The sequence below is a fragment of the Silurus meridionalis genome, chromosome 16, assembly GCF_014805685.1.
Source record: "Silurus meridionalis isolate SWU-2019-XX chromosome 16, ASM1480568v1, whole genome shotgun sequence".
NCBI classification, from domain to species: Eukaryota; Metazoa; Chordata; class Actinopteri; order Siluriformes; family Siluridae; genus Silurus; species Silurus meridionalis.
Genome location: NC_060899.1, coordinates 16,559,454 through 16,586,953, shown reverse-complemented (window position 1 = coordinate 16,586,953; position 27,500 = coordinate 16,559,454). Strand labels below are relative to the sequence as shown.

General features: G+C 43.8%; 4 protein-coding genes across 4 annotated transcripts in view; all 4 read right to left on the bottom strand.

Moving 5' to 3' along the window:
• Positions 1–4,171, bottom strand: part of corin (corin, serine peptidase) — a 23,226-nt gene extending 19,055 nt beyond the window's left edge. Inside the window, exon 1 of the mRNA XM_046868898.1 lies at positions 3,876–4,171. Within this exon, the coding sequence (XP_046724854.1) occupies positions 3,876–3,935 (60 nt within the window). The 5' untranslated portion in view covers positions 3,936–4,171. The remainder of the gene's footprint in view (positions 1–3,875) is intronic.
• A 1,545-nt stretch (positions 4,172–5,716) lies between these two features.
• On the bottom strand, positions 5,717–18,581 carry nfxl1 (nuclear transcription factor, X-box binding-like 1). Its single transcript, XM_046868871.1, has 23 exons — positions 18,391–18,581; positions 17,622–17,802; positions 17,323–17,520; positions 17,080–17,189; positions 16,855–16,985; positions 16,526–16,704; positions 16,243–16,404; positions 15,932–16,032; positions 15,733–15,847; positions 15,511–15,635; positions 15,244–15,366; positions 15,021–15,111; positions 13,894–14,014; positions 13,604–13,763; positions 13,153–13,244; positions 11,082–11,103; positions 9,956–10,093; positions 9,691–9,857; positions 9,068–9,137; positions 7,984–8,088; positions 6,604–6,690; positions 6,112–6,165; positions 5,717–5,979 (listed from the first exon to the last, which is right to left on the bottom strand). Exons 2-23 carry the CDS (start codon positions 17,791–17,793, stop codon positions 5,806–5,808), a joined length of 2,697 nt encoding a protein of 898 aa, XP_046724827.1. The 5' UTR covers positions 17,794–17,802; positions 18,391–18,581; the 3' UTR covers positions 5,717–5,805.
• Positions 18,582–18,860: 279 nt separating this feature from the next.
• Positions 18,861–23,331, bottom strand: cnga1b (cyclic nucleotide gated channel subunit alpha 1b). The gene is given in 10 exon segments (XM_046868899.1): positions 18,861–19,334; positions 19,336–19,521; positions 19,880–21,030; positions 21,114–21,220; positions 21,310–21,414; positions 21,505–21,609; positions 21,687–21,734; positions 21,896–21,958; positions 22,210–22,320; positions 23,028–23,331. Coding segments are annotated over 9 exon segments (1,980 nt in total). The 5' UTR covers positions 22,299–22,320; positions 23,028–23,331; the 3' UTR covers positions 18,861–19,208.
• Positions 23,332–24,350: 1,019 nt separating this feature from the next.
• Positions 24,351–27,500, bottom strand: part of si:ch211-149b19.4 (uncharacterized protein LOC100149596 homolog) — a 3,260-nt gene continuing 110 nt past the window's right edge. The window contains exons 1-9 of the mRNA XM_046868897.1: positions 27,354–27,500; positions 26,582–26,651; positions 26,210–26,398; positions 26,025–26,135; positions 25,676–25,729; positions 25,472–25,549; positions 25,338–25,367; positions 25,018–25,053; positions 24,351–24,836 (exon numbers count right to left, since the gene is read on the bottom strand). The exon at positions 27,354–27,500 is cut by the window's right edge and continues 110 nt beyond it. Of these exons, the coding sequence (XP_046724853.1) occupies positions 24,474–24,836; positions 25,018–25,053; positions 25,338–25,367; positions 25,472–25,549; positions 25,676–25,729; positions 26,025–26,135; positions 26,210–26,398; positions 26,582–26,641 (921 nt within the window). The 5' untranslated portion in view covers positions 26,642–26,651; positions 27,354–27,500 and the 3' untranslated portion in view covers positions 24,351–24,473. The remainder of the gene's footprint in view (positions 24,837–25,017; positions 25,054–25,337; positions 25,368–25,471; positions 25,550–25,675; positions 25,730–26,024; positions 26,136–26,209; positions 26,399–26,581; positions 26,652–27,353) is intronic.

Sequence of the window (27,500 nt, the reverse complement as noted above, 5' to 3'; positions counted from 1 at the left end):
TCAGCATCAATAATCAATCAAATAAATATAAACACTGTATAATATTAATACTGTAACACACACACACACACACAATCATATATAAGTACAACACGGCTGCATTTACTATTATTATTATAATACTCATTAATATTCTGATGATGATGATGATGATGATGATGATGAAGAATGTGTAGATTATTTCTCTGTATAAAGATGAAAAGCAGAGACTTTTCTCCTCCTCACCCTCCACAGATCTAACAGGTACCGGTGCTGTGTACCGACATGACCGTCACTGGAACTCAGGAAAACTCCCCGGTGTCTGGTACCGGAACCACACACACACACACACACACACACACGGAGAGCGCGCGCTACAGCACCGAGACAACACGCAAATACTCCTCGTGTTCTCTTCACTCCTTCTGCCTTACCCTTTCCTTCTCTCTCTCTCTCTCTCTCTCTCTCTCTCCCTCCCTCCCTCCCTCTCCCCCTCTCTAAGTCTTTTCTCTCTCCTTCGCTCCCGTTTCTTTTACAGAAGCGCTCGGAGTCTCAGTGCACGCGCATGTTGGGTCCTAAAGACACTGGTTAAAGACAAACCCGACGAGCAAATCATCATCATCATAATCTTCATCATCCTCATCTTAATCATAATCTTCATCATCATCATCATCATCATCATAATCTTCATCATCATCATCATCATAATCTTCTTCATCATCATCATCATCATCATAATCATCATCATCATCCTCATCTTCATCATAATCTTCATCATCATCATCATCATCATCACCATCACCTTATCATTATAAAGTTCACATAATCATTAGTACCTCATTAACCACTAACTGAAAACACAATTAATTAATGAATTAACCAATAAATGTGACCCCTACAAATATATATAAAAAAATAAACCAATCTTGTTAAAAAGTCACATGTGAGAAAACCAGTGTACATAATAAACAATACATAAATATACAAGAACTTTCTAACAGTCTAATAACAAACAAATGATAAACTAGTATTCATTTATTTACTTACATTTACTAGGTACAAGTCAGAGGGGGATTTGACCTGCTACATGCATGTGTGTGGTTGGCGTGTGATTGGTGTGTTATTGGCATGTGATTGGCGTGTGATTGACGTGTAATTGACATGTGATTGGCGTGTGATTGGCGTGTGGTTGGCGTGTGATTGACATGTGATTCGCGTGTGATTGGCGTGTGATTGACATGTGATTCGCGTGTGATTCGTGTGTGGTTGGCGTGTGATTGACATGTGATTCGTGTGTGATTGGCGTGTGATTGACATGTGATTCGCGTGCGATTGACATGTGATTCGCGTGTGATTGGCGTGTGATTGGCGTGTGATTGCTGTGTGATTGGCATGTGGTTGGCGTGTGATTGGCGTGTGGTTGGCATGTGATTGGCGTGTGATTAGCGTGTGATTGGTGTGTATCCAGTTCTAATGGGACTTCCATGACTTTCACGATCAGACCGACTAATTAAACCGATGCATTTCGATGCATCCGATATTCTGTAGAATATAAACGAAGAGGGATTTGGTGTTTATTGTAAATGTCGGTGTAACTGTATATCCAGCAGATCCACAGCAGGTTCTGTAATCACAGGAAGTGACTTTGGTTGAGTTCCATATTATTAAAAAGTGTTTAGCAGCCCAGAGCCCACAGTTATATTTATAAAGTAAGTACAGGAAGTGGCTGAATGTCTGAGTTGCGCTCTGACTGTCCCACAATCTCCCAATCGCCAAACTGCTCTACAGGCACTCGCTAAATATGACTTTTTGTTGGACACAAGTCAGAGTTTAATGTGTGTGGTGGATTTGATTGTGGGGTGGGGTGGGGTGGGGTGGGGGTTGTTAGGACTCAAATGCCCCTCCAGTTTGGCCGCTTATTTTTAACCAGGTATGTTTCGCCTTAACACTTTCCACAGCTCAGAGCTCGGACTATTTTTAGGGTGTGGAGGAAAAAAAATGGGGCTGAAGCAGTGAGTCTCCTCAGTTACACCGGCAGTGTGCGAGAAGGACAGGCTGTGTCCCAAACCACACACCACAGGAGGCTACTACTAACCGGACTAGTCAGTGTTGCAGTGTGAAAGGTTCAGGACTTCAAATGTAGAGGAGATGTTTAATGATGAGGGCTTTCTCAGGGGAAATGTGATTTTTTAAAACAACAATATATTAGTTCTACTTTATTACAGTGCAGTTTTTACAGAAAGACTCAGTGATTTCAGCCTAAACGTATAAATGTAATATGAAAACATTACAGCACTGTTACAACGACATTACGGCACAGACACAGTGACGTTACAGCACCGTTACAGCACCGTTACAGCAACATTACAGCGATATTACTGCACCGTTACAGCACCGATACAGCAACATTACAGCGACATTATGACACAGACACAGTGATGTTACAGCACCATTACAGCACCGTTACAGCACCGTTACAGCACCGTTACAGCAACATTACAGCGATATTACTGCACCATTACAGCACCGATACAGCAACATTACAGCGACATTATGACACAGACACAGTGATGTTACAGCACCATTACAGCACCGTTACAGCACCGTTACAGCACCGTTACAGCACCGTTACAGCACCGTTACAGCACCGTTACAGCAACATTACAGCGATATTACTGCACCGTTACAGCACCGATACAGCACTGTTACAGCGACATTACTGCACTGTTACAGCGACATTATGACACAGACACAGTGATGTTACAGCACCATTACAGCACCGTTACAGCACCATTACAGCACCGTTACAGTGACATTACAGCACCGTTACAGCGACATTACTGCACTGTTACAGCGACATTATGGCACAGACACAGTGACGTTACAGCACCGTTACAGCAACGTTACCGCACTGTTACAGTGACATTACAGCAACGTTACAGCACCATTACAGCAACGTTACAGCGACATTACAGCGACATTATGGCACAGACACAGTGACGTTACAGCACCATTACAGCAACGTTACAGCGACATTACAGCACTGTTTCAGCAGTTACAGCGACATTACAGCACTGTTACAGCACCGTTACAGTGACATTACAGCACTGTGACAGAGATGATACAGTAACACCACAGCAAAGATCAAAACGCTCACAAAAGATGCTGCACAACTGTAAATCCATGTCATCATAAGTCCTAAAAGCTGGAGGTTAAACAGTGAAAGAGTGCAGAACCGCACGCGCAGGAAAGTGCGCTCGTGTGACTGCAGCTACGTCACACTCAGTCACACTCTGCTCACAAACACCAGTCCGTGTCTTTAACTATTTCACTCGAACCATTGGGTCTGGTTTGTGCACTGCCGTATTTATAACACGGAAACTTCAGTTCATTTAAATGATTATTTATCACTTTAATAATTACACAAACCACAAATTTCACATTTCATAAATAATAAAAATAAAATATACAAAAAATAAATAAATTGATTAATAAATAAATAAACTAAACACGTTAAACTTGAAAAAAGTACTTCAAAAGATCTACATTATCCTGCAAACACAGGAACCATCTAAAGAACCACTGAGGAACCTGAGGGTATGAGGAACCAAACAGCACCAGTAAGAATGTGTGTGTATTTAGATGTTTTGAGTGGTCTTTCTACACGGAGACCTTCACACCAGTCACTAACTTCGACACGGACCAGGAGAGCAGCGCGTGCTGTGGAGGAGCGCGAGATCTCGGTGCTCAGACTGAACCGTGCCGTGGAGAGGTTTCTGTGCGCGCGCGCGCTCGCTCTCCGGACAAAACTCCGTATTTAACTATTTATACAAAATAGAAATCCAGATATTTTTCCATCGTGTGTGTGTGTGTGCGCGTGCGTGCGTGCGCCTTACCGCGGTTGTCTCGCGCGGCTCTTCCAGGCTGAGCGCGCGCAGCTTCTCCGTGGAGGACATGTAGACCCGCGGGGAGGAAACACGAAAGACGCCGGGTGGACAGGTGGATGGAGAATGGAAGAAGGGAGCAGGAAGTGTGTGTGTGTGTTGCCTGTCTTTTGCTCCCTTTTCACTTTTCTCGCTCTCACACACTTCTTAATTACAACCCGGCGCGCGAACCTTTTCCTCGCGCTCATAACGGCCCGTTTATCTCCGCCCCCTGCTGGCCGTGTCAGACACGCCCACTGAGGATCAGCACAACACTAGAACTTTAACGAGATCGTTTTATCTGTATATTATCTGTGGCTACACACACACACACACACACGCGCGCGCAGCTCCCCTATTCGTCACACAGAGACTCGTTTGTAAAGATCGACCCTGAAGCTGAAAAGATGGAACCCGGTGAGATGTGACCTCTTTGTTCTTCGCAGCTTCAGTTGGCGAGTTGAGCGAAAATGTCGGCACCCCCTCACACAGCGGTGCGGTGGTGCAGATCGTCTCCAGGACCACATGCCTGGCCAGTCGTTTAGTGACCACAGTGCCAGGAGAACATGACCAGAACTAAAACACACACACACACACACACGTTCGGTGGAAATCAGATTTCACATCATTTATTTAAACGGAACTTATTCATGACATGTTCTAAATGCTCAATAACAAATCTTCCGTTTTAGGAACTCACATTTTTTCTTTAATCTCAGTTACAACAAACAGAAATCTGCTGATTCAGCTTTTATAACACAAACGCACAACCGAGATGATTTAGAATTAAAAAGATAAACAATCTAACTAACAGAGAATTCTAATTCATTTGGATGACATGGCAACACACACACACACACACACACACACACACACACACACACACACACACACACACACACACACACACACAGGGCTGTAAGACACTGATAATGAGAGATGAGTTTGGTTCCTGAAGATGTTCTCCAGAGAGAAGTCTGAAAGACTGTGTGGGTTCTTCACACGCTTGATGAGATGTGATTCTGCAGCTTTTTGATGTTCCAGAATTCACACACACACGTCTCTGATATCTGATGGAACGTCAGATCGGAGGAGAAACGACAATATTGGTGTACAATGTGGACCACTGAACTTCCAGGACGAGGAGGCGGAGCTACACAACTGTCAATCATGTTCCTGCACTCCTGTGTTCATGTGTGTGTGTGTGTGTGTGTGTGTGTGTGTGTGTGTGTGAGAAAGAGAGAGAGCGAGAAAGAGAGCATGGTGATCTTGGTGATGCTCTAGCTGGCCTGCAGCAGATAAAACACTCCAATAGCTAATAGGACGCCGCACACAGGCACCAGGAAGTACTTCCTGTATTTAAGCCACACCCTTCGTCTGTCTCCACCTCGGTGTTGCGCCTGTTCTTCTTCCGCTTCCTTTCTGTCGCTTCTCAAAGGCCTCCAGCTCGGCCTAAGATGAACACACACACACACACACACACACACACACACACACACACACACACACACACACACACACACACACACACACACAGGGCTGTAAGACACTGATAATGAGAGATGAGTTTGGTTCCTGAAGATGTTCTCCAGAGAGAAGTCTGAAAGACTGTGTGGGTTCTTCACACGCTTGATGAGATGTGATTCTGCAGCTTTTTGATGTTCCAGAATTCACACACACGCCTCTGATATCTGATGGAACGTCAGATCGGAGGAGAAACGACAATATTGGTGTACAATGTGGACCACTGAACTTCCAGGACGAGGAGGCGGAGCTACACAACTGTCAATCATGTTCCTGCACTCCTGTGTTCATGTGTGTGTGTGTGTGTGTGTGTGTGTGTGTGTGTGTGTGAGAAAGAGAGAGAGAGCGAGAAAGAGAGCATGGTGATCTTGGTGATGCTCTAGCTGGCCTGCAGCAGATAAAACACTCCAATAGCTAATAGGACGCCGCACACAGGCACCAGGAAGTACTTCCTGTATTTAAGCCACACCCCTTCGTCTGTCTCCACCTCGGTGTTGCGCCTGTTCTTCTTCCGCTTTCCTTTCTGTCGCTTCTCAAAGGCCTCCAGCTCGGCCTAAGATGAACACACACACACACACACACACACACACACACACACACACACACACACACACAAATATAAGTACCCAGTACAGTGAGAATAATATTAGTAAGATAGTGTTCATGGTAAAAATAAACAAATGACCTGCTGCTTTTTTAACTCTTCCTCTTTGATCGCTCTTTCCTCCGCTTCCCGAGCCTGTCACACACACACACACACACACACACACACACACACACACACACACACACACACACACACAATTCATTTCTATTTTTTCTCCAGGGAAATTTTTTAGTGTATCAGATGGACTGTTGTGTGTGTGTGTGTGTCTGAGTATAATTAGTTGCCATGGTGATTGGGTGTAAAATGCACTATTGTGTGTTGTGCTTTTTGCTGCCCCTGGGGGAAACTAAAAATACGGGGCCATTAGTTACACACACACACACACACACACACACACACACACACACACACACACAGAAAACTTCACCACATCTAAACCTGCTCTTACTGTACCAAAGACATCAGAGTGAGTGCATTAATAGAAAATTATATTTCACTCACTTCTTATTCTATATGTGTATATATATATATATATATATATATATATATGTGTGCGTGTGTGTGTGTTACCTCAGCATATTTCCTCTGTAGGTCCTTACAGGTGTCATCACAAATCAGCAGATTCTCCTCCTGTCTGGCTTGGGAACAGGAAAACTCCTACACACACACACACACACACACACACACACACACACACACACACACACACACACAGTTATTTTAAAGGTATCAGTAATGACGAATCAGTGTCCTTGCTATGTACTTCTTCTAATACAAGTCTTCTTCCAATGTCCTCATTAGGAATTCCGTGTGTGTGTGCGTGTGTGTGTGTGTATATATGTGTGTGTGTGTGTGGTCTCTCAATTGAAGAACGAGAAATAAAGAGGGGAAAAAAAGAAAAGATTTTTTTCATGTGTCTATTGTATGGCGATTGTTCGTCTCAGCTTTTTACGAAACACCCATAAATCATTTCAGCGCTGATGGCTTTAAACCTTCAGTGATAAATAGATGCGACTTTGTAAAGATGTTTTGTGTTTCTCAGTGACACTTCATCAGACACACGGAGAGACGAGTCAGATTTATGGCCAAGTGTGTGCTGAGAATAATGAGACTCTGTGATTTTGCCTGTGTGCGTGTGTGTTTGAAACACAAGTACAGCAGGAATGTGGAGCAAAGCAGCAACTCGGGAGGTTAATAACGGCAGCACATCTGTGCACCTGTAAACACAATTAACCTCAGTGTGGAGGAGGACAAACCATAAACTCATTATCCGACTCAGCAGATTAAAAACAACGCATGGCTCGGGTGCGCAGAAACTCGACGGTCAATTTTGCACTGGAATGTAGGACCCAGTACGCAGGGATGTAGGGAGGACGTAAGGATTTAGTGAGGACGCAAAGACATCGTGAGGACATAAGGGCATAGGGACGTAGTGAGGCATAGTAAGGACGCAGGGATGTAGTGAGAATCTAGTAAGGATGTTGAGGCGTAGTGAGGACACGGGGATATAGTAAAGACGTTGAGGCGTAGTGAGGACGTTGAGGCATAGTGAGGACGTTGAGGCGTAGTGAGGACACGGGGATGTAGTGAGGACGTTGAGGCGTAGTGAGGACGTTGAGGCATAGTGAGGACGTTGAGGCATAGTGAGGACGTTGAGGCATAGTGAGGACGTTGAGGCATAGTGAGGACGTGGAGGCGTAGTGAGGACGTGGAGGCGTAGTGAGGACACGGGGATGTAGTAAGGACGTTGAGGCGTAGTGAGGACACGGGGACATAGTGGCTATATAGGGGTAATGTTATGAAATACGGTTAAAAATATTTATATTGCAATATTTCAACAAAGATCACGATATCATGATTATATAATTGTACTGCTCCAAAGTATCAAGCTTGTGACGACAGGGAACGTTGAAAGGATCTTCTAAATCGTGTGTGTGTGTGTGTGTATACCTTTTTGATCCTTTTGCATGGACACTTGACTCTGACTCTCTGGTTGCAGTTCTCCTCACACTCTTCTGCATGACAGAGCTCCTTACAGCGATGCCCACATTTCAGCTACACACACACACACACACACACACAAATTATTGCAATACAATGATCTAATGGTAAAGTCATGTCATATAAACAGATCCTCACAGGAAATAATCAGTAAGGTAGCATCACCATCAGCTCCAGAAGCTTTCAGAGATTTACACCCAGGTTCATTTTGGAGATTGGATAATCATCATCATTTATTTTAACATTGAAAATGATGTTGAATCTTCTTGAAGCTTCACATGACTTCCAGAAACACAAACCCTCCTTAATCAGAATGATTTATCTACAGATTATGAGGAACTGAGGAACCATAATGTAATGTGATGATGTGGGAAGGAGTCAGATGATCATTCTACAAACCGATGTGAAATATTTCACACCACAAAATTCAATAAAATATACACAAGATTATATAATGTGAACCAGGAAATTAATAAAAAGAAACGTAATATGAGGAGTAAATCAGTTTAGCAAAATAAACATGTCAAAAAGCAGAGATGTACACCATCCATCTGTTCTTCCTCATGTTCCTCATGAGTGTTCCTCAAGCCTGGAACTCAGGAGGAGAGAAAACAGAGAGAGAGAGACACTGAGGGGAAAAGATCTGAAAGGAGATTGAGAGAGAGAGAGAGAGAGACAGAGTGAGAGAGAGAGTGAGTGTGTGTGTGTGTGTAAAAAGATGAAAGAGTGTTGAATGTTTAGGAACACTGGGTTTTATGGGTCTGGAATGACCCAAAGTTCTTTGTTAGCAAACCTTTCTCTCTCACAGACTGCACTATTTACATTACACACACACACACACACACACACACACACACACACACACACACACACACACACACACACACACACACACACACACACACACACACACAGAGTTAACAGGGTGTGACAGACAGAGTTGAGAGCAAGAAGAACGCTCGGAACTCTGATAAGACAAAAGGTGTGAAACTACAAAAGGATATTTACACAGATAACACACACACACACAAACCTGTTTAGGACACTGGTTTTTGCAGGACGTGAGCAGTTTTCGACCTTCATCATCAGCAGTGGTCAGCTTCCTACACACACACACACACACACACACACACACACACACACAATGTGAGCTATATATCAGCATTTGAAGTCACTATTAAGACCATTTTGTGATTGATCAATCATTGATCAGCATTGGTTATATCTCAGAGCCATTTTTCTGGGCTTTTGTCCACACAGACGGAGTAAAAAAAAAAAAAGGACGTTTTTAAAAACGCTTCCAAAGTGGATACATTTGAAAAGGTTTTTGTGCTTAAGTTTGAACGCTGAAAATGGAGGCTTTCAAAAACGCTACCCTTGTTTTTAGTCGTAGCTGCAACGTTTCAAAAAGCCAGAACGTGAATGAAGGGCAGGTGGAAATGAGTGTCTTACGGTTTGCACTTGAGCAGTACAGGGACGTAAGCGTTTTCAGATCTTTCAGTGTGAATCAACAACTTTTGGGAAACGATCGAAAACGTAAGATTGGACGTGAAGCATTTTTAGACAAAATCACCATTTTCAGATTTATTGGGATTAGTGTAGACACCGCCCCAGTGTGTGTGTGTGTGTGTGTGTGTGTGTGTGTGTGTGTCTCACAGGCACTCGATGTACAGGTTGGACATCTTGCAGTGGCATCGCTGTCTGATCATCTGAGTGCAGGGGGGGCAGTCTCCACTGTGACAGGGGAGGGCACATGGATGGGGGCATCCGGAGGGGCGGGGCTTCAAGCAGCCTTCTTCACATTTTTCACACTCCTTTCCAGCCTACACACACACACACACACACACACACACACAGAGACATGTCATAGAGCCAAAATAAAGAAAGCAAGAGAAATCAGAGAGATGAGTGTGTGACGTACCTTGGTTTTCTCCTTCTTGGGGTCAAAGGTCACAGCGTGGCACTCAAGGCGGCAGCTGTGGTTTCCGCAAGTCAAAGTTCTTCCACATGCACGGCCACATGAAAACGGCCCACGTACATGGCACAGTACTGGACTCACCTAAATTAAACAAAACACACACACACACACACACACACACACACACACACATTCAAACAAGAGCTTCAGATCATCAATCAGAGCTGATCACTGAACCATGGAACTTTCTGGAACTGCTGAGTAATGTCACAACTGTGTGTGTGTGTGTGTGTGTGTTTGGGAGCTGTAGCTGTTTTTGTTAATTAAGAGACGTGAACCCAAACAGATCCACCCAGACGCCCCTACATATCTTCATCATCAGAGTGTGGCAGTTACATAACGCAGCTTTCACACAACACACCAAGCGTAACCATGGCAACACTCATACAGCTGATTAGGTATCTAACATGGAGATAAACGCGAGACAGATTCACATGATATTGAATCCAAACTCATCTGCAAATATTTTTCACCAGCAAATCTACGTTGTTTTTTGGTAAAGCTGCTCTTTGATTGGTCACCAAACTGCCATGTTATTCCAAACGTTGGTAAAAAGGCGAGTAGACTTTTTAATTATGTGGTCATGTGATCATATAAAGCTTCACAGCAGCCTGTTGACAAAATGAAGTGATAAGGTGGTGTACCATCTCTGTTGTTACAGAATAATTAAGGTAACACACACACACACACACACACACACACACACACACGGTGGCATTTCCGAGAGATGTCTCTGGCGTTGACCTTCAGCCTTATCTAACACACCACACAGCCACATACAGTGTATTAGTGTGTGTGCTACATCTGGTATGCACCTACATTTGATACACTCCCACTAGCATCATACACACACACAAACACACACTTTAATACATCTTTAACAAGAAGCAGCTACACCCACCATGACGCAAAGTGTGTGTGAGTGCGAGATGTGAATCCAGAAGCTTTTTTTTTTTTATAAAAAATGGATGAAACATTACCAGGGAAGTAAAACAGTGAAAACCGCACACACTAACCAGCAGATGTGTTCAATGTGTGTGTGTGTGTGTGTGTGTGTGTGTGTGTTTACCTCATGTGCCCCGAGACAAGCCCTGTGGAGAGACAAATATACAACATGTCACCATCATTATTTAGTTTCTTGTGCAGCTTCACAGTAAGGGGTACCCACACACACGCCCACACACACACACGCACAAGTCTGCACTCTCTCAAACGTGGACATGATTCTGCATGTAACATTGACACGAACACTTCATCCTTCACATCATCACACCGTAACCCATAAATCACCTGCGTGTATAAATATCCATCATATCTCCACACGAGGTGTTGGGTGATGAGGCACAGAAGTGTATCACACACACATCACATGAGAAGGAGGAAGGGAGAATGGGGGAGAGGAATAACTTGGGGTGAAAAGAAGAAGAGACAAAGGCACTTAACTAACACAGTAAAAGAGTGATAGACTGAGTGAAGCAGTGAGTGAAGGAGTAAAAGAGTGTGTAAAAGAGAGTGAGTGAGAAAGTGAGGGAGTGAGTGAATGAATAAGTGAGTAAATGAAGGAGTAAGTGAAGGAGTGAGTGAGTAAGTGAAGGAGTGAGTGAGTGAGTGAGTGAGTGAGTGAGTGAGTGAGGAGTGAAGGAGGAGTGAGTAAGTGAAGGAGTGAGTGAGTAAGTGAAGGAGTGAGTAAGTGAAGGAGTGAGTAAGTGAAGGAGTGAGTAAGTGAAGGAGTGAGGAGTGAGTGAGTGAGAGGTGAAGGAGTGAGTGAGTGAGGAGGAGTGAGTAAGTGAAGGAGTGAGTGGGTGAGAGAGTAAGTGACGGAGTGAGTGGGTGAGAGAGTAAGGACGGAGTGAGGAGTGAAGGAGCGAGTGAGAAAGTGAAGGAGCGAGTGAGTGAGTGAAGGAGTGAGAGAGTGAGTGAAGGAGTGAGAGAGTGAGGAAGGAGTGAGTGAGTGAAGGAGGAGGAGTGAGTGAAGGAGTGAGTGAGTGAAGGTGTGAGTGAGTGAGTGAAGGAGTGAGTGAAGGAGTAAGTGAGTGAGAGAGTGAGTGAGTGAAGGAGTGAGTGAGAGAGTGAAGGAGTGAGTGAGTGAAGGAGGAGTGAGAGAGTGAAGGAGGAGTGAGAGAGTGAAGGAGTGAGGAGTGAAGGAGTAAGTGAGTGAGTGAAGGAGGAGGAGGAGTGAGTGAGTGAGTGAAGGAGTGAGTGAAGGAGTGAGTGAGTGAGAGTGAGAGAATGAGTGAGTGAAGGAGTGAGTGAGTGAGTGAAGGAGTGAGTGAGTGAAGGAGTGAGTGAGAGTGAAGGAGTGAGTGAGAGAGTGAAGGAGTGAGTGAGAGTGAAGGCGTGAGGAGTGAAGGAGTAAGTGAGTGAGTAAAGGAGCGAGTGAGTGAGTGAGTGAAGGAGTGAGTGAGTGAAGGAGTGAGTGAGTGAAGGAGTGAGAGAATGAGTGAGTGAAGGAGTGAGTGAGTGAGTGAAGGAGTGAGTGAGTGAGTGAGTGAGTGAGTGAGGAGTGAGTGAGTGAAGGAGCGAGTGAGTGAAGGAGCGAGTGAGATAGTGAAGGAGTGAGTGAGTGAAGGAGTGAGTGATTGAGTGAGTAAAGGAGTGAGTGAGTGAAGAAGCGAGTGAGATAGTGAAGGAGTGAGTGAGTGAGTGAAGGAGGAGTGAGTGAGGAGTGAAGGAGCGAGTGAGTGAAGGAGCGAGTGAGTGAAGGAGCGAGTGAGTGAAGGAGTGAGTGAGTGAAGGAGCGAGTGAGATCGTGAAGGAGTGAGTGAGTGAGTGAGTGAAGGAGTGAGGAGTGAGTGAAGGAGTGAAGGAGTGAGTGAGTGAGTTAAGGAGTGAGTGAGTGAGTTAAGGAGTGAGGAGTGAGTTAAGGAGTGAGTGAGTGAGTTAAGGAGTGAGTGAGTGAGTGAGTGAGTGAGTGAAGGAGTGAGTGAATAAAAGAGTGAATAAATATTTTGTACACACAGTTGGTACTGTGGAGGATTGTTTAAGGGGGAGTGTGCCTGTGTGTGTGTGTGTGTGTGTGTGTGTGTGTGTGTGTGTATGTATTTTCTCAACATCAATATAACCAAAACATAAAAGTGAACACGCTGCCATACTCCTACCATGCTGTGTGTGTGTGTGTGTGTGTGTGTGTGTGTACATACGTGGGTATGGGCACTTGGCAGTTAGGGCAAGGTAATGCCTTAAACTCAAAGGCTGGAGCGGTCTGCTGTTCCCATGGACCTGCTAACTGAACCTACACAAAACACACACACACACACACACACACACACACACACACACACACACACACACACACACACACAGAGTAGGCACAGTGAGAAATCTACAGTCACATCGCACAGAACACATTTGATCAAGACCAGCTGGTTGTAAACGTTTCCCTCTTTCCAAAACACACACACACACACACACACACACACACACACACACACACACACACACACACACACACAGGAAACGGGGGAAAACTTTCTGTGCACAATACACAAGTGTAATATACAACACTGATTTGTTTTAAGTAGTGTGCAATACAGATAAGTGTGTGTGTGTGTGTGTGTGTGTGTGTGTGTGTGTGTTGCGCATGCATCTTACCCGATTGTTGGGTTTGAGCAGCACCTGGTCATGGCATGGTGCCTGGCACAGGTGCGTACATCCAGGTAAAGGCAGCTGACACACCTGCTTACACGCAGGACACGCCCCAAAGTGACACCTGTGCTGCTCACGGGAGGGGTGATGACACGATGGAGGAGTCCTACACACACACACACACACACACACACACACACACACAGGATAAATTAATAGAAAATTACACAACATACCTCACAATCATGACACTGAGAAGTATGCGTGTGTGTGTGTGTGTGTGTGTGTGTGCGTGCCTGCAAATCTCCTTGCAGCGTGGAGGTTTGGTGCTCCTCTCTCGTCCACATGGAACACTAAGAGATGTGGAACCACATGCACACTTGACCTGCACCACCTCTGGACAGGGGTAACAACTCCCTGAAACACACACACACACACACACACACACACACACACACAGCATACTATAATCTGGGATGCAAAACAAAATATATTTTAGTTCACGTGGATTACAACAACTATGAATTAAACACAGTGATGAACCTCAACTCAGCTTCAGGAACCTGCTGAGGATCTGAACGACATTAAATACTCTAACACGCCAATGAACTAAAGAAGCTCTTCAAGACATCACAGGAAACTTCTGAGGAACCGCAGTCTGAGGCATGGACAAGCCTTACTGCAGAAACCATGAGCCGCTTAATGAGGCCATTTTCTCAGAAGGTTTCCAGTGAAGGTTACAGGACTCCAGACAAGGGTTGTGTGGATCCTGAAAAGGGTCACAAGTTTTTGAAAGACGGTTTGAGGGTTCCTAAGAAGGTTTCTGAGTTACTAGCCTAAAACATGACATAGTCATGGAAGATAAGTGTGTGTGTGTGTGTGTGTGTGTGTGTGTGTGTGTGTGTATAATGAGTTTATTAGTAGAGTTTGTTTAGCGGTACACTTTATGCCTTTGAAATGAGATGGACTGAACTCTGACTGATCTCATAAGCGCCGCAGTGTGCTGACATTTTGATAAGAACACACACTTCAGTTCTGTACACAACGTACCATTTTACACACACACACACACACACACACACACACACACACACACACACACACACACACACACACACACACACACACACAGACACACACACACAGACAATGACTGACAAAGAGACAAACGTGTAATTAAAATCAAGGTAAGATGACCTATACACTATGACTTGCTGACCTCTCGTCTACATGCTTATCTTTTACACACACACACACACACACACACACACACACACACACATATATAAAAGGTCAAATTGCTAAAATATCAGTGCTGAATAATAATTAGTGTTATTGTGTAGAAATCACACAGGGTGTGTTCTAATACTGCTGTGTATTTATGGTGTGTGTGTGTGTGTGTGTGTGTGTGTGTGTGTGTTACCTTGATGACATACAGAGGGGCACTTGTGGTTCCGGCACCCCAGTGTTCTGCCACAGTTCAGATCACATGGTGGACAGTTACCCGGGCAACACTACAACCAAACACACACACACACACACAGTTTTAACTAAAGTGTTTCCAGAGACTGATTATTCCAGGATAACATTACGAAAGTGTGTGTGAATTACAGGAATGAAGTGTGACTGTATGTGTGTGTTTTCACCTTCCTCTTGCACTGGTGTCTGTTGCAGCTGCGCATCTGGGTGCATTTAGACTCGCACAGATACTCCTTATGGCAGGGCATGCGCTTGGTGTAGCGCCCACACCTACACTGCTTCTCCACCTCCTACACACACACACACACACACACACACACACACACACACACACAGTTACAAAATGCCCCCTAGTGGTGAAACCTGAATCACTGGATAGAGGCCACACATGGGTATAAAGGTGTGTGTGTGTGCGTGTGTGTGCGCGCGCATACCTGGCGGCAGGTCTCACAGGCTCCTCTATGGCAGCGCATGGAACAGGTGTGTAAGCCACAGTCCAGCTTCTTATCACAGGTGTCACCGCAGGTAGGAACATCAGCTGTACATGGTAATGCACACTCTGACACACACACACGGACACGCACATGGACACGCATTAAACCCACAAACTAATAAAGCACTATGATATGCAGGTGTGTGTGTGTGTGTACACTCACTGCTCTTGCCACATGGACAGGTGCGGTTCCCTGCACGAGGACATTCTCCACACACACCTGTGTGACATACTCGCTCACACGTGTGGTTCCCGCAGGGCAACGGGCGGCCACACACCTGCACACGTGAGGAGGTTACACTACATACGTGAAAGAAGGGACGCTATACGTACAAAAATGTCAAAAATGTCGAAGACGTCACCTGATCACAGTGCCACACAGGAATGGCACACTGACGCTCCGCCTTCTTTCTGCCACACACACACTTCTGCAAACTCACTCTTGGACACGGCTCACACTCACCTGCGAAAACAGACCGTTACCTGGTGTATGTTGTACCTGGCCTGAGAGACAGGTGTGTCCTGCAGATGCCCGAGTGTGACCTGGAATGTATGTGTTACCTGCATGACAGGGATTTGTGCAGGTGTGTGTGTGTTACCTGCATGACAGGGATTTGTGCAGGTGTGTGTGTGTTACCTGCATGACAGGGATTTGTGCAGGTGTGTGTGTTACCTGCATGACAGCTGTGTGCGCAATTGTGTATCCTGCAGGGTAAAGTGCGACCGCAGATCTTCCCGCAAGTCCAGGCTTTATTACTGCAGCGGCGTGGCACAGGGGCGGCTTTTCCACAAACACACGACACACTCACCATCTTCGGACACGGAGGGCAAGGACCTGACACACACACACACACACACACACACACAAAATGATGAAATAAATGTTACATACAAACTTGTACACACTTATGACTGTGTGTGTGTGTGTGTGTGTGTGTGTGTGTGTGTGTGTGTACCTGGATGGCAGAGGAGAAGGCAGCGATGTCCACATGGAGGTTTAAACTCTTGATCACACACCTGTCCGCAGGAATGTGGGAGGAGCCACGGGTCAGGTTTAGGCTCCACCTCCTTCCCACAGTAACAGTAATAACGAGTGGGAGTCTGCTGAGGGGTGTACTGATATCTACACTTAGGACTAGAGAGAGAGAGAGAGAGAGAGAGAGAGAGAGAGAGAGAGAGACAGAGAGAGGAAGAAAGAAAGCTCAATGTAATCTAGCTGTGCTCTGATTGGCCAGTGTATGTACTAGGTGTAATCCAGCTGTGCTCTGATTAGTCATTTCCGCACCAGGGCCAGGGGTGTTCTTTCTTCCCAAAATCTTCATCCGTTACTGAGGAAACGAGGAAGATGGAGTCTTTAGCCCACTTTTGAATGCAGGGAATGTGGAAGATACAATAACATCCAACACAGCTCCATACCTGAGAGGGAACAGGATGAGAACAGAAAATGTAATGACTCCTGAATGGGTTTTCTGTGTGTGTGTGTGTGTGTGTGTGTGTGTCTCTCTCTGACCGCTTGGGTTCTCTTCACCGAGGCGATGCAGATGAGGCAGGTAATGGCTCCAGACTGAAATGCCTCATTCAGGTACTGACGAGTTCTCTGCAGGTCTGACATGTCTCCTTCTGAACACATACACACACACATTTTGGGTTCATGAGACAGATGCTGGAGTGTTAAACTTGTGGGATTTGACTTCACAAGGGTGCCATTACTTTTAAGCCCAAACTCAGTAAAATGTTTAAGGTTTGCTCCGACCTGTCTGACTGGTGTACGTAGTGAACGTCGTCTCCAAGATACGTCCTCGCTTCCCAAGCACTCCACCTTCTTCTTCATCATCTTCATCATCATCATCATCAGAGGAGGAGGAGGAGCTGTACTGTCTCTCAGCCAATCGCTGAGCAGCAGCCTGGTTGGACTTCCTGATCTCATCAAATTTGGACTGAGAGGATGCATCTGGAGACCAGATGTGGACCAGGGAGTTAGGCGTGTGTGAAGTGTGTGTTATGGTGATGATGATGATGATGATGATGATGATGAAGAAATGACACACTTACCTGCCCCAGGGGAAGGTTCTGCTTTGGGTACCGTTGTGGCGGCAGAACCGGCCCTCCCTCGCCCCGCTCGCCCGCCGCCAACCTCCTGCCTCTGAGGTCGCCATGACGACGCATCGCCAGAAGCTTGACCCCGGCCACGACCTCGGCCCTGCTGTCGCCAAGCGGGCTCCATGTCGGCTGCCTAGGTAACGGAAATTCAAATAACATATAAAGTGGGAAAAACACTCATTAGTTAAATAGTACATTATATAGAGTAGGCTAAATAAGATTATGTTTTCAAGTGAATATTTGAGATACAATCTAATAAAAATGCTTGTGTTTTATTACCAAATTTATTACCAAATCCCACTAATATACAGCAAATTCACTCAGGCGCTATTAACATCTCCCACCCATATTCCGACAGTCCCCGCCCCCACCGAGAGAGCTAGAAAAAAGAGGGCGGGGACTGTCGGAATATGGCCACAAGCACTACGATGATTGGACGCCTTCACAAGCAACGTGCTCGTGAACAAGTTATTAGCCAATCGGAAAACGAGAGGCGGGACATGTTGGAAAATGGCTAGGGACCAAAAAAAAAAAATCAACCCGTATACTGCTGGTCTAGTCATTCGAACTCCCCAAGCTAACTTGCTAGCCCGCTAAGTTTCGGAATACTCGCGAATCCGCTACAGGATTAAAACCCGCACATCTCTTTATTCCCCGCGGTACTGCGCTGCGAAGGAGCGCTGAAATCATTCCCTGAAATGATTCATTTCTTTGGACCTACCGTTCTGTATCACAAGCTCATGAGGACCTGAGGTAGCTGGGTCGCCACAAGCTGTGCGCATGCGCAGTGTTTAGAGACGCGGTGGACGACGGGAAGAGAAGTCCTTCGCTGACTCGTTTTTCATTTAAGTAGATGGGGGAAAGTAGACTTGAAAAAATACAGCTTCCTGTTTCCAGATCGGAAGCGCAACGTGTCGTTCGCTGTTCTCCCTTCTCGCGCTCCTTGTTAAACCGCGCATGCGCGAAAGTTTGAACAGACCGCCCTTTCACGATCGTTGAGCGCCGTTGTGTAGCAACGGTGCAAATTATATTACACAAATTATTATATTTCACTAATAAACGCAATAATATTTAACCCCCTGCCATTAACACCGAAATCAACTTAATTTCAGTAATTATTTAGTTAAAAAAGTACCTAGCTAAGAGGTTACACACAGTGACAGAGAGCAGCGAGCTAGTTCAGAGCTAGCATAAAATTTCACACAATAATTTATTTGTTGTCAAACAGTTTAGAGCTCATTCAGATTTTGAATTAAAATATCTATACATACATGTCCAAAAGAAATCAAATGTTTTACAGTTTAAACACCTTCAATATAATACAACCCATACAATGGTGTTATAAGTTTTGTTACGTTTGTCTAATTAAAAACGTGATGATGCTTCAGATGGCAATAAAATACTACAATCATTTCACGGGATACAGAATAGTTCTGGATTTAGTTTGGATTCTTTGTTCACATGAAATGAAAGCTTTGTTTTAACAGTGTCTGGTAAAACTTTTAAACTCTTTCTCTCTCTTCTTTATAATGTCCATTTTTATTTAACCCCCTCGTTTGCTGTTTTGAAATCCACAGAGTCACTTCTCTTTCCCATCACTGTTTTACTTCTCTTCTTTCTTCTCCTCTGTTCCAGTCGTCTCGGTGAAGGTGATCCCGGTGGAGGTGGTGATTTTGGTCTCCAGTTTGGCAACGCGTCTCTTCAGGCGGCTCTGCGTGGCCTCGTGTTGAGCGAGTAAACGGGCGAAACGCGTCTGCATGTCGTCCAACACCGTGCCGATCTTTAGAACTTTCTCCTCCATGTCCTTGGGGTCTGGTCCTTGCTTTGCCACCTCAAGGTCCAACAGGTTGTCCTTTAAAACATACACAAATGATGCATTATGATACATTATATAGTAAATACTTATTATATAGTAAATAAACTATTGATTATGTAAATGGCAGGTATGGTACATGAGTTCCTTAAGAACCTATCTGGGTCCTCAGAAGGTACAAGGATGCATGCTGAGATGAAAAACTTCTCTGATGTTTAGCCTTACATTAATCATACAGTAGAAGACCAGTCCTAATGGTTTTAAGAAAGTTCTCATGGTAAAGGATCTAAGGCCAAGGAGGTCATTACTTCCTGCTGATCACATCACAAATTCTGAAAAAATCTAGTATTTTATTTATCTTATTATTTAGTATTTTTTTAATTTGCAGTCCTCGTACCTTCATGAGGATCTGCCGCCCCTTTTCCTCCAGCATAGCCTTTGCATCCGGATACTCGGTCAGCGCCTCCATCAAGTCATCCTTGGAAAGGCAGAACAAATCTGAATATCCGATGCTGCGTATGTTGGCCGTTCTTCTGTTTCCTGCTTTGCTGCCTTTGATATTGAGGATGCTGATCTCACCAAAGTAGCTTCCGTCGCTCAGGACAACGAATTGTGTGATTCCATCATCAGCTACCACAGCAAGCTTTCCTTCTTTGATGATGTACATCTCACGGCCAATATCACCTTTTTTGCAAATGTAGTCACCAGGACTGTAAACCTGCGGCTGGAGCTTTAGCACAAGTTCCACTAAAAGTCCTGCCTCACAATCTGCAAAGATTCTGACTTTCTTCAGAGTGTCCAGGTGCACATTGATGGCAATTTCTGCTCTTAACTTGTCTGGAAGATACTTGAGAACTTCCCTCTCATCCACAGCCTTCTTATTGGTCCAAAGGTAATCAAACCATTTGATGACACGTTTCTCCAAATCCTTGGTCACGTTACGGAAACTCATGTATTGCTTGATGGCGTCAATCCGGGCTTGAAAATCCGCTCGCGCTGCGTTCATGTTTGTGATCATGGAACCCACGTTACCGACGATTGTAGCGAAAATCAAAACACCCACTAGAAAATCTGTAACCACAAAGAAGTACTCAGAATCCTTCTCAGGAGGCGGAGTTTCACCAATGGTGGTCAAAGTCAAGGTGGACCAGTACATGCTGTAGGCATATTTCCTCACCAGACGGCCAAATTCTGGGTCTGTAGTATCCGGATAAACGAATCGATCAGCGCCAAACCCGATAGCTTTGGAGAACGAGTAGTAGAGGCAAGCGTTCCAGTGGATGATGATGACGATGTACATGACAAGGTTGGAGATTCGGAAGACGTTGGGGAAGTTGGTCCTTGTTTCCGTGCGCTGGAAAAACTCAAAGAGGCGATTAACCCTGAAGAGCTTGTTCATGCGGATCTCAGGGTAGTTGAGCCCGACAAGGAGGTAACAAATGTCCGTGGGAATCATTGAAATAAGGTCCAGCTTGAACTGGATACTCTCTATGTATCGATCTCGCAGCTTTTTTTCATCTTTAACCAGCAGGCCCTGCTCCAGGTACCCTACAATAACACATCAGGATCAGGATCAGGAACCTCCTCGCTGCAGTTATTATTGAGTATAAGAGTCTCGCCGGTGTGCTCACCTGTTCTCGTCCTGAACACCATGTCTGCCAGGTAAACCAGGTCTGCTAGAAAATCTGTGATGAACCAGAATATCAAATAATCGTGCTGCAACTCCTCAAAACAGGCTCTAAAGAAGAGAAGAGAGAAGCGTAAGCCCTGACCCGGGAACCAGAACAGAACTTTGTGTTTGTGCTGAGTAACAGCAGTGTTTTGTACCTGGCGATGATCATAACCCAGTTATACATGACAGGACAGGTGATGACGAAGAGCCAGTTGTAGTACATGTTTCCTGCAGGATCGATCACATAAATCTCCTTGGGTCTGACCAGCAACAACAACAAAATGAAACAGTGAATCAGCAGCACACATTCTCTCAGAACACATGGTTATAATGTATAACACAATGCTTACGCCTCTTTCTTGGCTTTCTCCTTCTCCTTCTCCTTCTCTTTTTCCTCCTGCTCTTTGGCTTTCTTCTTCTCTTTCTTCTCCTTCTTTTCTTTCTTCTCTTTTTTCCTGCAGTAAAAAAGTCACAATCAGTCGCACACTTCAGAAACATAACACAATCAGAGAAACAGAGATTCTCTCCTTACTCTTTTTTCTGCTTCTTTTCTTTCTTCTTTTTTTCTTTCTTCTCCCCTCTGCAACAGAGGAACAGAGCAGCACGTACTGCACGTGTCATATCGGTGTGTTAGGTGTGCTGTCTGACATTGTGTCTGTGTGTATGACTGTGTGTATTATTCTCTTGATTGTATAGTTGTGTAGTGTAAAGTGTGTGTGTGTGTGTGTGTGTGTTACTCACTCATCATTGTTGTTGCTGTTGTTAATGTTAAAAAGTGTACCAGCACCTGAGCGCTGCGTCTTCCTTTAGACAATACACACACACACACACACACACACACACACACACACACACACACAAATATTCAGAAACTTCAGCCTGTTTAGTAACACAGATATTGGTTATCACACTGAGTGATCAGTACAATCATAAATAATTAAGCAAACAGCGAAAAATCGAATAAAAGGATACAACATTTTTAACCAAAAACTTAAATATAAAATATGTGTATATTCAGTGATCAGAATTGATCCGTAAGAGGAAGCGTCACTCACATCACATCCTCTGTGTCCCCCATGAGAACCTCCTCCACCCCCTCCAGGAGGATTATGGGAGGGACAAGTGGCTTCACGCTATTCGACATGGCAGCTGATTAGCTGAACCACCTGTCAATCAAAATATTATTGTGTTGGAATTGAATGAATCAGCACTGCTGTGATAGATGTTTCTAAGGCAAAGTTCAAAGCTGAAACATGAGAGCATGTATTTACGGCATGTTTGAATATATTGATTGCAGTAAGTTGACTAAAGACATGGCAGCTGATTGGCCGAGCCACCTGTCAATCAATCACTTAAACCGAGGTCATTACCAAACTGAGATTGTGCATTTTAAATAATCGTTATGGATATAAATAGATTTGTTTTTTTATTTTATTCATGTACTTTCACCAAAAAAAGCAAAATAGAGAATGTAAAGAATTATTTTTATTATTTTAAACAGTGATATTTTTATCAACAGTCTAAAATTTGTTTATCAGAACTAAGAGCTGCTGTGAATGTGTTTTTAATGCTTCAGTAATCATGTGAAAACTGTGGAAATGAAATAAATTCCTTCAATATATTAATAAATTATTAATAATACAATAGTAATACAAATAATAATAATATAAGAAATAACATTTTCAATTTACAGATTAAAGTTTATTTCATCTTTGCTTTAATAAAATAACACTGTAAAACACCTGTATAGTTTGAAAATCATCTCTACATGTAGAATAAACCTTTAAAACAGGATGTAAATTAAAAATTACTGAATCGTAATAAATTAATCAGTAAATTCTGTAAAGTGTGGAACATGGAATAATGTACTCACCTGACACTCACTTAATCCACTACACACCTGCGTACATGTCCTCCATCACAGTGACATGTCCGTACAGTCATCCTCTCAGACACACACACACACACACACACACACACACACACCGGAAAGGCAATGAGAGTGTTAATTTAACAGATTTTGGTGTTTTTTGCCTGCCGATGTCATGGCCTCCATCCAACTGGCTGAGGATTACACACGGGGAAAGTGAGACTGGGGATTAGACAGAATGGACACATACTTACACACTCACACTCACACTCACACACACACACACACACACATACACATACATTAGAGACTCTAAATATGGATGAGGTTCATATTAAAACAGCTGAGACAGACACACACACACACACACACACACACAGACAGACAGACAGACAGACAGACAAAAAGATAAATAGATGAAATATATAATTATGGAATGTAGATAAATATATATAAATAGTCAAAAAGCTTTATATGAAATAAATATGAAATTGTTAACCTCTAAATTGACAATGAACAATGAATTATTAAAAAAAAAAAATCTACACATCTGGAATCACATCTGAAATCCTCAGTGCTTCCTTAGTTGAAGCGGTCTGACACACACTGAAATGTTCAATAGAACAACTTTAGTGTTTCTCAGATATCATTTTTAACGTTAAGACGTCCAGGTTGTCACTTCTCTCTCGTTATCTGCTCAGCGATCACGTGTTTGGATTTGCGTCTCGTATTTCAGGTGTTTTCAAGAACAAGATCAGGAAAGGTTCAATTTTCTAGCTAGATTTCGTCCTTTGCCATAGTGATCTGTCTTGCAAGCATGTGGCTCTAGTTTTTACACTAAATGAAACTGTATATACAGGAAGGTTTAGACTGACTATCATTAGTATCTCCTCAGTGTGTGTGTGTGTGTGTGTGTGTGAGATTATGTGCAAGTAATCAGAGTTAAATTAATAATCACGCTGTAGTTTATTTATTAATCAAATTAATTATCTAAAAAAACTTTTCACCACATTATTTGTACCTGTAAGCAAGTGTATGGCTAGACGTGTGTGTGTGTGTGTGTGTGTGTGTGTGTGTGTGTGTGTGTATAATGTAACATAATAGGATTATGTGATATCAGTGGATCGCTGACACAACAGATACAACCTGGACTAATGAGCCAGTAATCCTCACTGTACTTATTGTAATGTGGTCAAGGTGAAACAAACACACACACACACACACACACACACACACACACACTATCCGGCATGTAGAGCTGATACAGAAGAAGCCATCACTGGAAAATAATAAATTTATTGAAATAAAATGCATGAGATGAGCATGTGATATTTTACAGAGTGACTTTATTAAAATCTTATTGTTTCAATTATAATTTATAAACTAATAAACATTACAAATAGAAATGATACAAATACTGTTAATTGTGTATGTGTGTGTGTTTGTGTGTTACAGCACTGGTTTGTTAGCTTTGGCATGAGCTGCTTCAGCTTTGTGTTTACAGGAAGTCGTAGTGCCTCCTGTCTGTGTGCTCTGACCTGCACTGACACTAGGGGGCACTTTTCCTAGAGGGTCAGTTATGTCCTGGACGCCTGCAGGAAGGACAGGGCTGGGAGCGGTGCTGGGAGCGGGGGTGTTGTGGAACTGTAGATGACCCGGGTTAGACTCAGGATTCGGGTTAGGGTTGGGTTTAAAGTGAAGGTTAGCGTTGGGATTGGGGTCAGGGGTGAGTTTGGGATCCACAGCTCCCTGAACACCCTCCATTATTCCCATGTTTGAGATCTCAGCACTAACCGGCAAAATATAGATCACCTGACAGAGAGGGGAGGGAGAGAGAGAGGGAGAAAAAAAACGAGAGAAGAATGAGAAAATTTACTACAATGTCTTTAAACTGATTTAGTAAAAAGAGAATTCTGTGTGTGTGTGTGTGTGTGTGTGTGTGTGTGTGTGTGTGTGTGTGTGTGTGTGTGTGTGCACATGTTTGGACCGGTACCTGTGCATCTCCCTCCTCGGAACTTTCTGAATTGGACTGAAAGAAAATGACGTCACATTAAACAAAAATAAAATGTATTTTAGCACATATTTTATATAAAAATAATAAATATACATGCAGTGTTACCGTGACAACCACCAGCATTAACTACCTTAAAGTCAGCCAGCGTAGTGAAATGTACAGGATAAATCGCCTCAAGAAGTACCTAATATATATGTGTGTGTGTGTGTGTGTGTGTGTGTGTGTGTGTGTGTGTGTGTGTGTGTGTGTGTGTGTGTGAAATCTGTGTTTCAGCTTTAACCCTGTGCAGAGTAACTCACCAGTGCTGCTGTCTGAGCAACCGACACCACCTGAAACACACCACATGTACAGTTAGACACACACACACACACACACACACACACACACACACATACAAACACACACATAATCTTTGTGGTAAGTGCATTAATACCTGTCTTTGTCCTCCAGCTGCTCCTCCAGCTGCTCCTCCAGCAGGGGGCGTCCATACAGGGAACAACACTTGTCCATTCTACACAACAGGGAACTTATTTAAGAGAGGTGGAGACTAATGACCATGATCCTATGACTGTGTGTGTGTGTGTGTGTGTGTGTGTGTGTGTGTGTGTGTGTGTGTGTGTGTGCGTGTGGTACACACCGCTCCAGGCTGCAGAGGGACCACACCAGGAATGGAGTTCCACACGGGCAGCACCTTCATGTGAATCCACACATTATTATATGAGAGCAGTGTTACAGTCCAGTCCAGAGAGCAGCACGGCTCTGAGCATGTACAGCTCTAACTTCACAGAACTTTACCCACAATTTTAATATTTATTTATTAAAGAATTTGTAATGTTTTTATCCATTTTTAATTACATTCCATGTTCTGTGAAGCAACTTCCTGTTGTCACTTGTGTTATAGCAGCTGTAAACCCTCGTTCCCTCACATCCTCTCCTCATTCTCTTTTTTTATTCCAGTAAGATAAATATAATAAGAGAATTCTGACCTGCCCCTGTGGGAGGGGATTCTCAGGTGTGGGCGTATCAGGCGAGACTGTTGGTAGCTGCAGGAATGGACGGTTTACATTCTGATTCTCCACCAAGTCCCGATTGTTCATCTGTGGAACCGAGAACCCGTTTTAACACCAAGAATTTATGAACACCTAGAAAACATCTCTATCTCAGCACTTACGTGTTGCTGCTCAGCTTCTGTGAGTGTGTGTGTCTGTTCAGACCGAGCTGCTGGGTTCTGGTTCCTCTGTGCTGTCCAGTCAGTGTTTACTGGTACCAGAACCACCTGTGGTCCATTCAAGCCCAGAACACTAACAGGGACCAGGAGGGTGTAGGACTGGGACGGAGCCAAACTCAACTGGGAGGAAACCTAACAGTGATAGTTTCACAGTTTTAAAGTGCGCTGTTAAGGTCACGTATTAAGGTCACATGTTAAGGTCACGTGTTAGGGTCACGTTTTAAGGTCACGTGTTAAGGTCACGTGTTAAGGTCACGTGTTAAGGTCAGGTTAATGTGTCAGCTAAATGAGTAAATAAAGCAGTTTATTACTCACAGGAAATCCTTCAGTGATCCTCAACACACACAGCAACAGCACAGAGAACTGCATTTCCATTATTACCCTCCTGTACGACACAGATACTCTCATAGATCAGACTCTGGTATTACAGCACTATACTGAAACTTATTAGAGATCAGACTCTATTATAATTGAACACAGAGATTAGACTCCATTATAACTGTACATAAACATCAAACTCATTATAACTCTGCATAGAGATCAGACTACATTATAACTCTGCATGGAGATCAGACTCCATTATAACTAAACATAGAGATCAGACTCCATTATAACTGCCCATAAACATCAGAGTCTGTTATAACTGTACATAGAGATCAGACTCAATTATATCCATACATAGAGATCAGACTCCATTATAACTGTACATAAACATCAGATTCAGTTATACCTCTACATAGACATCAGACTTCATTATAAGTGTACATAAACATCAGACTCTGTTATACCTCTACATAGAGATCAGACTCCATTATAACTGTGCATAGAGATCAGACTCTGTTATAACTGTGGATAGAGATCAGACTTCATTATAACTGCACATAAATATTAGACTCTGTTATACCTGTACATAGAGATCAGACTTTATTTTAACTCTACCTAGAGATCAGACACCATTATAACTGTGCATAAACATTAGACGCCACTGTACATAAAGATCAGACTCGATAATAACGCTGCATAGAGATCAGACTGCTGTGGAAAAGTGTGTGAATGCAGCAGAAGAGTGTAAGATAAGAGGTTTTACCTGTGAGCAGCTCCTCAGTCCTGATGTGCTGGTGAAGGTTCTGTGGTGTCGAGCCAGTGGGTGCTTTTTAAATGTTTCAACCACACACACACACACACACACACACACACACACACACACACACACACACACCCACTCACTCACTCA

What these genes read in the sequence shown, in the direction of transcription:
- nfxl1 (XM_046868871.1), bottom strand. Translation starts at nt 17,793, where the DNA reads ATGGAGCCCGCTTGGCGACAGCAGGGCCGAGGTCGTGGCCGGGGTCAA. An exon ending in TGCTCAAACCCAACAATCGG is followed by an intron (nt 13,245 to 13,603) that starts GTAAGATGCATG and finishes TGTTTTGTGTAG; the next exon opens with GTTCAGTTAGCAGGTCCATG. An exon ending in CATGCAAAAGGATCAAAAAG is followed by an intron (nt 6,691 to 7,983) that starts GTATACACACAC and finishes GTGTGTGTGTAG; the next exon opens with GAGTTTTCCTGTTCCCAAGC.